Here is a 15,780-nt window from a genome sequence, read left to right on the forward strand (position 1 = left end):
GTTCTCATTTCTTTTTAAATATATTTATATATTTTGAAAGATATGTATACCTACATGTTATGAAGTCACTGAAAAGGTGTGAAAAGATCTTGTGGAATCCCAATTTTAACGAGCGTGCCTCTTGAAGTATCTTCGTTTGCGAAACTGTATTCTGATTTATTTTGTGCGAATACTTTCTTGCGCAAAATAAATGTAAGAAATATTCTTCAAGGTGTAATAAAGTCGCGGAGGTCGGAGTGGTAAATACAATCTTCTTCCTCCTGGCTTTAGTCCCGGTTGCATCCTCATTACTCTGGAGAGCAGTCCGGGGTATGCCTTTGATTATGGATCCTGGATTGGGTGAGTCAGTCTTTTACACGAAGCGACTCCCATCTGACCTCCGCAATCTTTGTAGGTGTACCTAACCCGTGTTGAATCGATCATGGTTACACATCCAGTTGTCTGAAAGTGCAGGTTTCCTCACGATGTTTTCCCTCACGGTAAGAGCATCGGTTAGTATTGAAACGAATGTACCTACATAACTTCGAAAATAGTCACTTGTACATGGCTGATTCGAACCTGTGCCTTTATGCGCATTAAGCATAGCCCATGGCCTACAGGAAGAATCCCAAATAAGCTGTTAGTCGCCTTTTACGACATCCATGGGAAAGATATGGAGTGGTCCTATTCTAAAGCGTAAGCGAACCACACGGCAAAAAAAAATAAAGAAGTGTCTTCTAGCAGATCCGGTACATTCTCTTCATAAGTCCGAAACTTGTGTAACGAGATACTAACTCAACGATACTATATTTTTTAATAAATACTTATATAAATATACATCCAAGACCCAGGCCAATCAGAAAAAGTTCTTTACTCATCATGCCCTGGCCGGGATTCGAACCCGGGACCTCCGGTGTCACAGACAAGCGTATTACCGCTGCGCCACAGAGGCCGTCAAAACGCCTAAGGCAATAGGTAAGTAGGCTCTTTTATTGTCCTACCACAACTGACATCACAGCAGTCTCATAATTAGTACTGAAAAAGCTTGTATGAACCTCGCGCTAACGAGCTCCCGTGCAAAAGTTTCATTGGCATTATATATCACGGCTTAACAACCAACTAACTTGCATAGTCCCCGTGTTATAGTCACTTGTTTTGAATAAGGGGTAACATAAAATGGCCGGGTAATACTACGGTAGCGGAGGTGTTTCAGGATTTCGTTTCAGTCAGTGCGCGCTCGCCTGTCCTCTAGGGCGGTCGTTTCGCTCTCCCGCGCTCGAGACACATCCCGATTGTAAAATAACTTTTCGAAAAGTGATTTATGTAACTTGTAAGCCGTTTTGTGTGAGTTTGCTTGTGAAATTGCTATGTGAGATGGATTTTATGATGTGATCTGACGTTTCGGTTCTATGTAAGTTGTCTATTATCAAGATTTTAGTAATGTGCGTTGGTCATGTTATTTTCGAGCACATTAAAATTGATTTTGGTCACAATCTGGGCTTGTGTTCACTATGAATCAGCAGTTCTTGCTATTGTAATGAGAAACTTCAAGAATATAATGGACTGTGTGCTATTAGCAAAATCATTGTGGTTTTTTTTTGACTATTTATTTCAACATCTACGTTCCTGTGGTGAAATATTAACTATAAAAAGAGATGTGATAATAGTTGATTTGTCTATTTATTCGCGTGACCGATTCTGATGTGCATTTCTTGATTGAAAGTAAAAAAAAAAACGCCAAGAAGTAGAATTTTATTTAAAAACTTACTCGTTATCTAGGTTTTGATGCCTTGCTAAAAAAGCACTACTCATTAACATACACCACGTCTTTATACCTTACAAGGTAGACAGAGTCAACAGTCTCGATAAGATAGTCAACGTTCAGCTGTATGGCTTAATAGATACATACATACATATAATCACGTCTATATCCCTTGCGGGGTAGACAGAGCCAACAGCCTTGAATAGACCACGTTCAGCTGTTTGGCTTAATGATAGAATTGAGATTCAAATAGTGACAGGTTGTTTTCCATTGGGGTAGGCAGAGACTGTGGAATTCCACTTGCATATAAATATGATGCAATTATATTATCGGAAATACATTATGTTTAGAATGAAGGAACTAGTGTTGCCAAAACGATCGTTAGGCGATCGTTAATCACTACACTAAAAAGACAATCGATAGTATCGATACTTTTGCTTTTACGCAACTATCGATAGCCTATCGATAGAATATCGTTAGTGGCCTACAGTTCTGCAACACTAGAAAGGACTAATACAAAATTTTCTGAATTTCTGTCTACAAAAGCGAATTGAGGAAACGATTCATCTATTGATGATAATAACACGACAGAGGGTTGATTGGAAGAAATTTTAGTAATACTTAAATATATCTTATCCCAAAATGGATGAATCTATACTAATATTATAAAGCTGAAGAGTCTGTTTGTTTGTTTGTTTGAACGCGCTAATCTCAGGAACTACTGGTTCGAATTGAAAAATTCTTTTTGTTTTGAATAGGCCATTTATCGCTTTAGGCTATAAATTATCACACTGCAACTACGAGAGCGAAGAAATAATGGAAAATGTAAAAACAAACGGAGGAAAATTATTCATTTTTGATAGCTTAAATGATGCCCGAAATAACTATTCCACGCGGAGGAAGTCGCGGGCACAGCTAGTTAAAAATAAACTTGAAATTTTTCCCACACTGTCAAAGCATCGGTTAGTATTCAAACTAATGTACGTTCTGGGATTCAAACATTTTAACTTTATCGATTGGACCATCGGCGCATCATTCTTGTTCATTATACCATTAAAAGTGTGTGGTCGGGAATCGAAGACGAAATAGGACCAGCTTTAAATCGAGCCTTATGACCTTATTTCCGAATCAGTAATGCAATGATTGATGACCCCCGGCTCGACTTAATGAGACGATGCTTAATCGATTTTATGATCGATTCTCTTGTACATGGAAAAGAGCGTCGATGGTTGTGTTATTAACGAATCCGAATAAAATAGCGTCATGCACTGGGAGGCACAGGTTCAAATCCTAGTACGAGCGTGTACCAATGACTGAGTTGTACATTAGTTTGAGTGCTAACCAATGCTTTTATGGCGGGAAAATCTGCACATTCAGGCCACTGGATATGTAACCCTGACCTTTATAAGCCTATCCTTTAGTCGCCTTTAACGACATCCAGGGGAACGAGGCGAAGTGTTCCTATTCTTCTTTTTCTTTCTATTGGTGCCGGGAACCACACGGCACTCACTCTTTTTCCCTTACAGTAAGAGCTTTTGTCAAATTCGGACATTCTATTGACAGTGGTCATACATAGATGTCCCCTGGAAAATATTTCCCAAGGAGTTAAAAATGCCGTGTGGTTCCTGGCTCCTATAGAAAAATATAAGGACCACCCCATGGATGTCGTAAAGGACTAAGGGATAGACTTAAAATCTTGGAATTCTTCTTTTAGGCGACGGGTTTGCAACCTATCACTCATATGAATCTCAATTCTATCGAAATATTTTCAAGACTGTTGGCTCTGTCTACCCCGCAAGGGATATAGACGTGATTATATGTATGTATATGTATGTATGAGTTAAAAATCAGGAGAGAAATAACACCGGCTCGATGACAGTAGCTTTGTAGGAATATTTTACGTCGTACAAAACAAAACACGCCACATTTTCGTTCACAAAAGAAAAGTCCTTGGGACTCGTAACGGAATAAGTCAGTTTATTACCTTTTTTTATCTGTAACTACTTTATTTCGGTCGACAAAATGAGTTTTTTCTATTAATGTACTAATATAATTCGGAATTAATTCATTATAACTAGGAATGAAATGAGTATTTTTACACCGGCCGTAAATTTAGCTATAAATAAGAAACTAATTATGGGATGACAATTATATTGCCGTGTGGTTCCCCGGACTTTACAATGGGACCACTCCATCTCTTTCCTGGGGATGTCGTATAAGGTGACTAAGGGTTATTCCCTTTATAAGTTTTATAAGCTTATGCTTATAAACTTGGGATTCTTCTTGTAGGCGATGAGCTAGTAACCTGTCACTAATTGAATCACAATTCTATCATAAAGCCATACAGCTGAATCTGGCCTTTCAGTCTTTTCAAGACTGTTGGCTCTGTTTGCCCGCAAGAGATATAGACGTGACTGTATGTGTAAGTATGTAATTAAATTTCAAAATATCACGTCCATATCCTATACATATAGGGGTAGACAGAGTCAAAAGCCTTGAAAAAAATAAGCTCAATAGTATGATGGAATAGGGAGTCAAATTCAAGAAGAATTTCAAGTTAATAAGAATTTCCTTTGACTAACGTTTACAATCTAAACATGAATAGAATCTGGCCCCCACTACAATTTTTCATCGCTACCAAGCCACCATTAAAGATACATACATATAGTCACATCTTTATCCCCCGCGGGGTAGACAGAGCTAACAATCTTAAAAAGTCTTATAGGCCACGTTCAAGTGCTTTGCTTAATGATAGAATTGAGATTTAAATTGTGACAGGATGCTAGCCCATAGTCTAAAAGAAGAGTACTTAGTTTAAAAGCCTTAGTCGCCTTTTACAACATCCATGGGAAAGAGATGGAGTAGTCCTATTCTCTTTCTTTTTGTGCCGGGAACCATATTGTATTTTATGAAATTGAAAACTAAAGCAATTACTAACTTGAATGATTAAAATTATTTCGTATATATGCAAAAATTAAACATCCCCTCAAAAGTTCATTCATTAACAAGTTGTTACGAATTTAATATCTGCATAAAAGATGAAACGGAACTATTCCAAACGACTAAAACGAAACAACTTTTCGTATACGTCTGAAATGTACGATTTCCAACTTTCATCTGTTTGAGAATTGGATACTGTGAGTTACAGCCGTGTCGGAAGCAGGTTTAGATAGAAAACATACATACATAAAATCACGCCTCGTTCCCGGAGGGGTAGGCAGAGACTACCTCTTTCCACTTGCCACGATCTCTGCATACGTTCGCTTCATCCACATTCATAACTCTCTTCATGCAAGTTGGGCGGTTTCGGGCACTTTTGACCTGACCCTTTACCAGGACGTCCTTGATTTGATCAAGATACGTTCGTCTTCCCATTCCGACCTTTCCCTCCACACTCTCCTTGTATATCTGCTTAGTCAACCTGCTTTCATTCATCCTCTCCACATAACCAAACCATACATCTTCTTTCACATTACAACATTCCCTTATCACGCTGATAGAAAATCTTATAAAATAAGGTTCTCTCTCTGTGAATACTTACTGCATATCATGGTGTGTATATTATGTTTTTTTTCATTAATTTTTTTTTTCAATGTTTGTTCGAAAAACATGTTTGTACAAAAATTTCGAAAAATAATTAACGCATTTTTAAATACATCTTAAATTCTTAAATACAAATATATACGGGGCAAATCATACATACTGAAATAGCTTCGAAGTAAGTTGTAAACTTGTGCTACGAGATACTAATTCAACGATACTATGTATATTTTGTAATAAATACTTATATAGATAATCCAAGACCCAGACCAATCAGAGAAAGTTCTTTTCTCATTATGCCCTGGCCGGGATTCGAACTCGAAACCTCCGGGGTCACAGACAAGCGTACTATCGCTGCGCCACAAAGGTCGTATATGTATTAAGTATTAAATGAAGTCACCAACTTTTATTTAAGTATCTTTCTACAAAGCGTTAGAAACTTTTATTTCCGAGAAATATGAGGAACGTCCAAGTTTATTGGATTCAATTTAACGCCATTTTGGGATAGAAAGGCCTTGGTTAAATTAAAACTAATACCTACTAACGAAAATATACTACGTAGGGCCCGATTTATTGACGTGTGGTTCCCGGCACTAATACATGGATATCGTAAAAGGCGACTAAGGGATAGGCTTATAAACTTGGGATTCTTCTTTTAGGCGATGGGCTTGCAACCTGTCACTATTTGAATGTCAATTCTATCATTATGCTAAATGGCTAAACGTGGCCTATCAGTCTTTTCAAGACAGTTGACTCTGTTTATGTAACAAGGGATATAGACGTAATTATATGTATGTATACCGAAAAAAAAGCGCATCCGAAAACCATTTCAGGCATGCGTTGCCCACACTGTTGAATATATGTATATGCATTCAATGTAGGTACTACAAACATAAGTATATCTAGGTTTTTATTAGATCTATAAAATGTCCCCGTTACAATGTACCTATCTGACTTATAAAATTAGGTAACTATGAGGAATTTTAAACATAAGATTGTAGATTATTAGGATTTTCAAATACGAATGAAATAACAATAAATAGTAATATTAAGATATTGTAAAAATTTAAACTACATGTTTATATTTAATTAATTTTAATTTTAACTCGTCGAAAATACAATAGTCGTTTATAGTAATAAAGACAATGTTGCCATTAATAAATTAATATAGCATTCTACTGTAGTGTTGCAATCTTATTTAACAAAACGAACATACATTCAAACAATATGAGTCCATTACTCCTGTTATTAAAACCACAGACATTTTAAAATATGAAAATAATTACTCTTATACTCCCATTGTTTCAATATAAATATTATGTAAATCTTGAAAAGAATGGTAGGTAACTGTTTTTCTCTTATTATGTCATTGTTAATGAAGCTAATATTTGATGAATGAATGATATGACATGGATGAATTAAAAGTTTTCGTTCAAGTTGAAAATCCTTTGTTTTTCTCTTTTGCAAACTCAACTCTTTCCCATAGTCGTTGAAGGCGACTTAAGGAATAGGCTCATTCACTTAGTGCCGCTTTTATGATCCGTGTCTTTTGATGACTGTTGGCTCTGTCTACCCCGCAAGAGTAGGTATAGTTAGTATATAATCATGTCTATACGGGTGTATAGACATGATTATATGTTTTGTTATATGATACCTAGCAGTTATGTTCGTCTTAGTGGCTTTTCATAGATATTAGTATAATAGATTTCTTGCACAAGCTGAATTAGAATTGTCTATAGATTTATTTATTTCTTTTTTTCAGAGTTTAAATGAAATAAAATACTTATAAATTTATACGGAACAAATTACACTGATTGAGTTAGCCTCGAAGTTCGAAATTTGTGTTACGAGATACTAACATAACGACACTATATTTTATAATAAATACTTATATGGATAATTATCTGAGACCCAGGCCAATCAGAGAAAGTTCGTTTCTCATACCCTGGCCGGTATTAAATTCGATAACTTAAATTATAAACTCACATATATTTTTCACTTTCGCAAAATCAGTCAGATGTCAGCTAAATGATATTGTAAATCAACATTTTACCTTAGATACCTACATTTATACAATCCGATAGGTTGTATAGAAGGAAAAAAAAAAGTCTATTTCGCGAAGTTATAAGGTATTCATGTTCCGTTTTCCTCAAATTAAGATTGAACATCAAAGTGATACTGCTTACATTTACGAGTATTTTGTACTGGCTTTTGCTCTTGACTTTAGTCGTCTTTTATGGGGTCGTAATTAATGAAATAGTTTGTTGTAATTTCATAGATTATACAGTAGGGAAATATACATACATATAGTCACATCTTTATCCCTCGCGGGGAAGACAGAGCCAACAATCTTGAAAATACTGATAGGCCGCGTTCAGCTGTTTGGCTTAATGATAGAATTGAGATGTATATAGCCTAAAAGAATCCCAACTTTATAAGCTTAACCCTTAGTCGCCTTTCACGACATCCATCAGAATGAGACGGAGTGGTCCTTATTATTCTTTTTTTATTAGTGCCAGTAACCACACGAGTAGGGAAAATTCATTTATGTATACACACATATTTACATACACAAAGCCCTTCTTCTTTCTGACTTTAATTACTCTGGAGAGGAGCTAGTGATACCAGTATTAACATACATTTGTGGTGATAACTGGATAAAAGATGTGATTACATGTTTGTATGTATAAAGCCAATTTTATAGTGGAGCAAGTCTCGGGTAATAGCTAATCTTCTTCAACATCGCATTCGTCGCAACGTGCATTCGTTCATGATTTAGATGTAAGAGATCTATATTTGTATATTGACGTCCGATGAAAATGCCGCAGTGTAGTTTGTTCCGCCGCTCCTTCAACACATGCGCTTTAGAAGCGGTAGTAGTTATAATAAGATTTAAATGATGTGACGTCAATAAGTGATACCTTGTATCCAATTTTGAAAATAAATCTAATCTATTTTATTCTATTCTAACTCTGACTCCACTAAACATTCAATACAATGCAAATGTCGCCTGTTGGACAATGATACCAGTATTAACATACATTTGTGGTGTTTGTTAGCTGTTAATCTGCCCGATGGTTGGGTAAAAATTGACGAGGTTATGTTCTTTTAGTTGGGAATATTGTTATTGCAGGTTTAAATTTTATGGCGATTGGATTTTGTGAAAAAAAAAACAGGTTGTTTAAATAATCTTACGTACATACTTACTTACATATAGTCATGTCGATATCCCTTGCGGGGAATAGAGAGCCAACAGCATTGAAAAGACTGAAAGGCCACGTTCAGCAATATGGCGGTATGATGGAATTAAGATTACACACATCACACATAAAATCACGTCTATATCCCTTGCGGGGTAGACAGAGCTAAGTCTTGAAAAGACTGATATATTAAGATTACTTTATCTTATTTTTATTATTAAGGTATCTTTTATTTTAACTTCCATCTCTAAGCGATATTACTAAAATTGGCTTTGACTATTAGTTTTCTCTTCAAAGAAATGCAATAAATATTTTAAATCAAGGAAGTATTCGCCAAGACACGTTTTAAAAAAATTTTCACAAGGAATCGAAAGCTGCAGCAATTGTATTAAACTTATTTTGAATTTTGATTTTTAATTTTGATTTAATGAGTTTTCGTACAAAGATATTTTCTACTTTATTTAGAAACTCCTTTCAACCAAATCACATATAAAAATAAGCTAACTAACAACAATTTTTCATTGATTTCAGGTAAGAATGACTTAGTGTGACGGTAACCACAAAAGAAATGATTCACAAGATGGAGGCGCGCTAACTGCACAAAATGGCGGACGGTATTGGCGGGATAATCATCAGTGTCCTAATTCTAAGTGTTTTTGTGTACAACGTTATCTGTCAAGCATGGACGGAACAAAATGAGGATTTCGGTAGGTATATTTTTTGTTGTAAACGTTAATAACTATTGTCTTTCTTGTTTTGTGCCGTAAAGAGTTAACTTGGGGAAATGGCTTTTCTGCATTATGAAATAATGATGTTCATAAGATGAAATATGTACAGATAACTGGATGTAAGTACCTACTCAATAGGTAACTTAGCGTATAAACACTTAAAACTATGGGTAAAGTCGGAGTCTGTCTTCTACTTAAAAGGGTAACAGAAGTCAGAAGAGAGTCATGTTTAGTTAGTTTATCCCTTAGTCGCCTTTTACGACATCCATGGGAACGAGATGGAGCGGTCCTATTCTTTTTTTATTCGTGCCGGGAACCACACGGCACAACACAATACGATTTTATTGGTGCCGGGAACATAATCACGAGAATAAAAAACCTTTTACGCCATTTACAAAGGCTATTTAACCTAAAACCACAGAGGCCTGTGACAAATAAATCCTCTCTTAAATAATAATCAACAAATAGCTGAAACGCAATGAGCCACTGTCATGTCATACTGATCTGCGCAATCCTGAGATTGGTTCCTCAGGGTGGAAGTATAAATAATGGAGTTGGCACTGTTCACTATTTTCATAACTATCTAAATATCAAAATTAACAAAAATATTTTAACTTAGACACACAATTCTATCATTAAGCCTAACAGAACGTTCAGATGTTAGGCTTAATGATAGAATTGAGATTCAAATAGTGATAGGTAAATCTATCTAATGATAGCCATACTATATGGTATTTTTTTTATCTAGCCTTCACGTGCTCATGGAACAATGGATTAAAGCCTTATTCGTGAAGGTAGTTGAGGGACATCAAAGTAAGGCTGCATTTAACATAGAGGATAATTTTCCATCTCTTTGCCATGGATGGATTCTTTTCATAGGCGATGGGCTAGCAACTTGCACTTTTTGAATCTCAATTCCATCAAATTCAAAACAAAATCTTTTATTCTATATTATGGAACTCTTCATATGACTTAATAATTGTCATATCTTTTGGTTCACGACATAAAGTCATACAGCTGAACGTATCCTTTCAATCATCTCAAGTTGGCTCTGCGGGGTACCGCAAGGGATTTTATACGTGACTATATATATGTATGTATATAAATTATAAGAAGGTATATATATTTATACAAAAATTGTACGTATATACCTATATACATACATAAATACATAAAAAACATGCCTCTTTCCCGGAGGGGTAGGCAGAGACTACCTCTTTCCACTTGCCACGATCTCTGCATACTACCTTCCCATCATCCACATTCATAACTCTCTTCATGCAAGCTCGGCGGTTTCGGTTTCAATATATCTACATATATAAAAAACAGAAATGGTGTGTGCAACTTGGTGCAATATTAAAATACAGAAATCTACTTTCAAACATTTATTAAGGATCCTTTTTTATGAAATACAATGAAGATATAAAAACGTCAACTCCATTTTTTTCATACTCTATGAAACCCTGTCTGATTAGAGGGCTGACAGGCAGAACAAGGTCCGTTTGCTATCATTAATATAGTCGTTTTACATACTATGATGGATATAATTCTGTATATATATTTATGCAACTATGTATGCATGTAAAATAGCCCTGTTATTTTTATGTAAAAGCTGTATGATTGGAAAATTTCATCCAAATTCGTTTAGTAATTTTTGCGTAAAGAGTACATATAAACTTGGAGTTACATACATACATATGGTCACGTCTATATCCCTTGCGGGGTAGACAGAGCCAACAGTCGTGAAAAGACTGAATGGCCACGTTCAGCTATTTGGATTAATGATAGAATTGATATTCAAATAGTGACAGGTTGGCAACCCATCGCCCAAAAATAATCCCAAGTTTGTAAGCCTGTCCCTTAGTCGCCTTTTACGACATCCATGGGAAAGAGATGGAGTGGTCCTATTCTTTTTGTATTGGTGCCGGGAACCACACGGCACTTGAAGTTATCATTTACAATTATTATACAAGTATGTTGATTTAAATTGTTTTTAAGGGAAAGTAGAAATATCTAAAACACGAATGGTACAGAAAGTCTATTTGAACCTGGGACTTCAAGCATATCACAGAGGAAAGTATTTTTTTTGTATATATTATGTAACAAATAAACTCAAAAACATCTGAACAGATTTTCACGAAATTTGACACAGATATAAAATAGACCCTCAGACATTGGCTATCTTTTCTTCTGGAATTTCCCACAGGTTAGAAACTACGTGTAAAGGCTAGTGGTAAATAATGACAAAAGAGAGAGTTTTTAATTAGTTATTTTAACAAGTTAAATTGACTTTAAACTTTGTTGAAAGCTAAGCAAAGCACATACTACAAATGAGGTTTAAATTAAACAGAATAATTGACTTACATGGATGTAATCATATAAGTGAATTAGTTAAGCTACATTATTAAAAATAATTATATACGGGACAAATTGCACAGATTGAGTTAGCCTCGAAGTAAGTTCGAAAGTTGTGTTACGAGATACAGATACTAACTTAACGGTACTATATCTATATTAATATTATAAAGTTGAAGAGTTTGTTTGTTTGAACGCGCTAATCTCAGGAACTAATGGTTCGAATTGAAAAAATATTTTTGTATTGAATAGACCATTTATCGAGGAAGACTTTAGGCTATATAACATCACGGTTTAACTATTAGGAGCAAAGAAATAATGGAATATGTGAAAAAAACGGGGAAAATTATTCACCCTTGAGGGCTTCGGTGATGCCATGATGAAGAAACTATTCCACGCGGACGGACTCGCGGGCACAGCTAGTAATGAATAAAAGTTTTAAATTTTGAGTCAAGTTTACTACCGCTAGCAGAGACCAATGCTGTAGTTAAGACGCACGCGCAGACACGTGCAAATTTATTTATCACACTTTAAACACAATTAATTTATCACACTCCTTTTTTCAATTGGGGGTTAAAAATGACTCAAACCACGGCCGTAAGAACTCGGTTATTTCATATTCTTTTACTTTTAACTTCCTTTTATCCTCTTCCAATTAACCTTTTGATATTAAAAGAAAAAAAAATGGCAATATCCAGACGGGTCCATTTTTAACAAATTGAAATTGAACGCTTCATCCCTTCGGGGGTGGAATTTTGAAAAGCAATTGGATGTTTACTTAATTATTTGGTATTTTTGTCATTTCATTTTTTTTTATTTAATTGGTATCCAATTGGTAAAATGGTTCTGCTGGAGAGCCCACGCTGTTTTGTACTTTTCATGTTGATTTGTTATTAAAATTGTAGGGAAATAATTTAAAAATATAAAGCGAGTTATCAATTTTAATGTATGAAAATAACGATAATCTCGTTTGTACAACTTTGTCACATAGACTCCAAAAATATCTTAAAAATTATTATAATACAAGATTAATAATACTATTTATAAATAAAACAGATATTAAACGCGCACGTACATACATACATACATATGATCACGTCTATATCCCTAGCGGGGTAGACAGAGCCAGGCCACGCTCAGCTGTTCGGCTTAGAGTTGAGATTCAAATAGTGACAGGTTGCCAGCCCATCGCCTAAAAGACGAATCTCAATTTTTAAGCCCACCCCTTAGTCGCCGTTCACGACATCCATGGGAATGAAACAGAGTGGTCCTATTCTTTTTTTTTATTTTAAATGCCGGGTACCACACGGCAAACTAACACCTTTCTACCTTAACTTAACTTACAAAACGAACTTAATTCCCCGCTCCTAATCATAAAACGTATGTCGTAAAAGCGTATAGCACATAATCCGGTCACATTGCACATTAGCCGAGCAATTCGGACACCGCTCATCTAGATGACGTCCCCGGGGAATCGAAGAGGTGTACTTCAGGGAGTTAATGTAGTGATTACTTTATTTGATTGCGGTGACGTGTCACGATTGGCCTTTTTTTATATAAACGGGACAAATTACACTGATTGAGTTAGCCTCGAAGTAAGTTCGAGACTTGTGTTACGAGATACTAACTCAACGATACTATATTTTATAATAAATACTTATATAGATAAATATCTAAGACTCAGACCAATCAGAAAAAGTTCTTTTCTCATCATGCCCTGGCCGGGATTCGAACACGGGACCTCCGGTGTCACAGACAAGCGTACTACCACTGCCTTTAGGAAGATTTGATGGCGTTCAGTTGGCTTTAAATGTATATTAAGTGTCATGTGGTTCTCAATTTTTTATTCTATCATTAAGCCAAGCAGCTGAACGTGGCCTATCAGTCTTTTCAAGACTGTTGGCTCTGTCTACCCCGCAAGGGATACAGACGTGATTATATGTATATAGGTATGTGGTATTCGGTACTTTATAATACGACTTTCTTATGAACGTAAAAAGCGACTAAGGAATAGCTAGTAAACTTGGGATTCTTCTTGTAGGCGATGGAGTACCAACCTGTCACTTTTTGAATATCAATCAGCTAAACGTGGCAGAGTCTTTTCTAAGTCAACGGGTTGGCAACCTATCACTATCTGAATCTCAATTCCACCAATACTTAAAGTCACTGAACTGAACGTGGCCCTTCAGCAATTCTTACTCGAATCATGGACAACCTTCAACGAATCGGTTAAAATCCCTTTCGCACGAGACTTCAATTTGAGAGAGCCAAAAAAAGCACCGACCACAATAAGAATATTCGGTATCCGGCCAATCCCGAGGGTGTTCACAAATTCACGGAGCCGGGAGGAGCGCGCAACGAATACCAAACACCCTGTATAACCAATTATGTGTTTGATGTTTTACAAGCATTGTCTGACAAAATATTGTCAGTATGTGTATTTTATTGAAGTCAGATTATGTCCTCGTGTTTGCTTGTGTAAAATGTAACGTTAGATATTACGACTAAGGGATAGGGTTATAAACTTGGGATTCTTCTATTAGGCGATGGGGATGCAACCTGTCACTATTTGAATCTCAATTCTATCATTAAGCCAAACAGCTGAACGTGGCCTATCAGTATTTTCAAGACTGTTGGCTCTGTCTACCCTGCAAAGGATATTCGTGATTATATGTGTGTATGTAAGGGATAATGACGTAATATATAATATACATATATATTACGTTATTATCACTTACGAGGTAGGAAGAGCTAACAGTATCGAAAAGACTGAAAGCTAAGTATCTGAGCTAAAATATGTTGAAATATTCTGAGGCGCTTGAACTAAATATTCTTTGTCTCGAGGCAATAATAATTCATATCTTTGTTAGAAAGATCATGCTCCTATACATATATAAGGTGGTATTTATGTTTTACGGGGTATATAGTGCCAATTCGTCTCACAAAACACAATGACCATTTGCTAGTCCATCGTCTAAATACACCTCACAAATTTTCGCTCAAGATTGACTGACTTTAAAATGCAATTTAATATTTTTTCTTTCTTATAAACTAGACCGGCATAGAACCCAGATAATTCCACTCAATTATTCCCTTAGTCGCCCTTTACGACGTCCTGTTCTAACGAATACAAAACTTCAAGTTTTTGCAAAAAAAAATCTTTATATAAATGACATCAATGTCCGTTCTGTATGTAAATTTGTGTGTGTCTATACGTACACACCCCCTAATCTCACCTCAATCGCCGTGGAGGTCGCCGTGGAATTACCATACAAATAGTCCATACGCCGCTTTGATGCCGCTAACCTTATGGACAATCTGGGTAAATGCTGTTATGAGTTTTAATATCAGGTTTAAGTGTCGGATAAGCTAGTAGGGGTAAGGATGTTTAATGAAAACTTTTAGACATTACCCGCTTGATTATTCGGTAGAACTACGTTATTGCGGTAAAAATGCTGCAGTGTAGTTTGTTCCGCCGCTTCATCTATAATTGCGCTCTCGAAGCGATAGTAGATATAATATGATTTAAGTGATGTGACGTCAATAAGTAATATCTTGTATCCAATCTTGAAAATAAATCTATTCTATTCTATAAAATTTTTAAATATTTTTTTTTCTACTAAAGATAAAGAAATTCACGGAGAAGATAGGCTGTGAGTACATCTTTACATTTATTACGATGACTTCATCATTAAATATTATATACATTTAACAATATTTTAATGAAAGCTCGTCGACTTGGGATGCACTTGACGTTCCTTTAAAAATATTTTTCTAATTGGTATTGGAATATCCTCAATTATGTACCTACTTAAGTAACAGGTTATATAAAAAAAACACAAGTAGGTATGTAAAAACAGTACTATAAAATAATGTTCAAATTAGTTTAGGATGAAAGATTTCGTTTATATTTATTCTGTAATTGAAAAAAATAAAATACAAATTTGTTTTTGCAAAAACGTTTCAACATTTGGCATGAAATTTAATTTTAGAACAGAAATCAAATAGAGAATTATCCAAATATATTCAAATTTATAAGAATTGGAGCTATACGGCTTTCTATTCCAATTTTCCATTCGATTTAATAATAAATCCCCTTTTTCTTTTCGTGTCGCACCAAAAGAGATAGAAATGTCAATTACTTAATTTGATTTTTTTTGCGTATTGATCTCTATGATCGCTTTAGAAGAATTTAGAAGTTCCATAAGTCTTTTAG

General features: G+C 35.3%; 1 protein-coding gene across 1 annotated transcript in view; it reads left to right on the forward strand.

The window, feature by feature from the left end:
- The first annotated feature begins 1,223 nt into the window (after positions 1-1,223).
- LOC106138444 (hemicentin-2) overlaps positions 1,224-15,780 on the forward strand; it is a 124,912-nt gene continuing 110,355 nt past the window's right edge. Inside the window, exons 1-2 of the mRNA XM_060949984.1 lie at positions 1,224-1,390; positions 9,013-9,188. Coding sequence (XP_060805967.1) covers positions 9,086-9,188 — 103 coding nt within the window. The 5' untranslated portion in view covers positions 1,224-1,390; positions 9,013-9,085. The remainder of the gene's footprint in view (positions 1,391-9,012; positions 9,189-15,780) is intronic.

This window comes from Amyelois transitella, chromosome 20 (genome assembly GCF_032362555.1).
Source record: "Amyelois transitella isolate CPQ chromosome 20, ilAmyTran1.1, whole genome shotgun sequence".
NCBI classification, from domain to species: Eukaryota; Metazoa; Arthropoda; class Insecta; order Lepidoptera; family Pyralidae; genus Amyelois; species Amyelois transitella.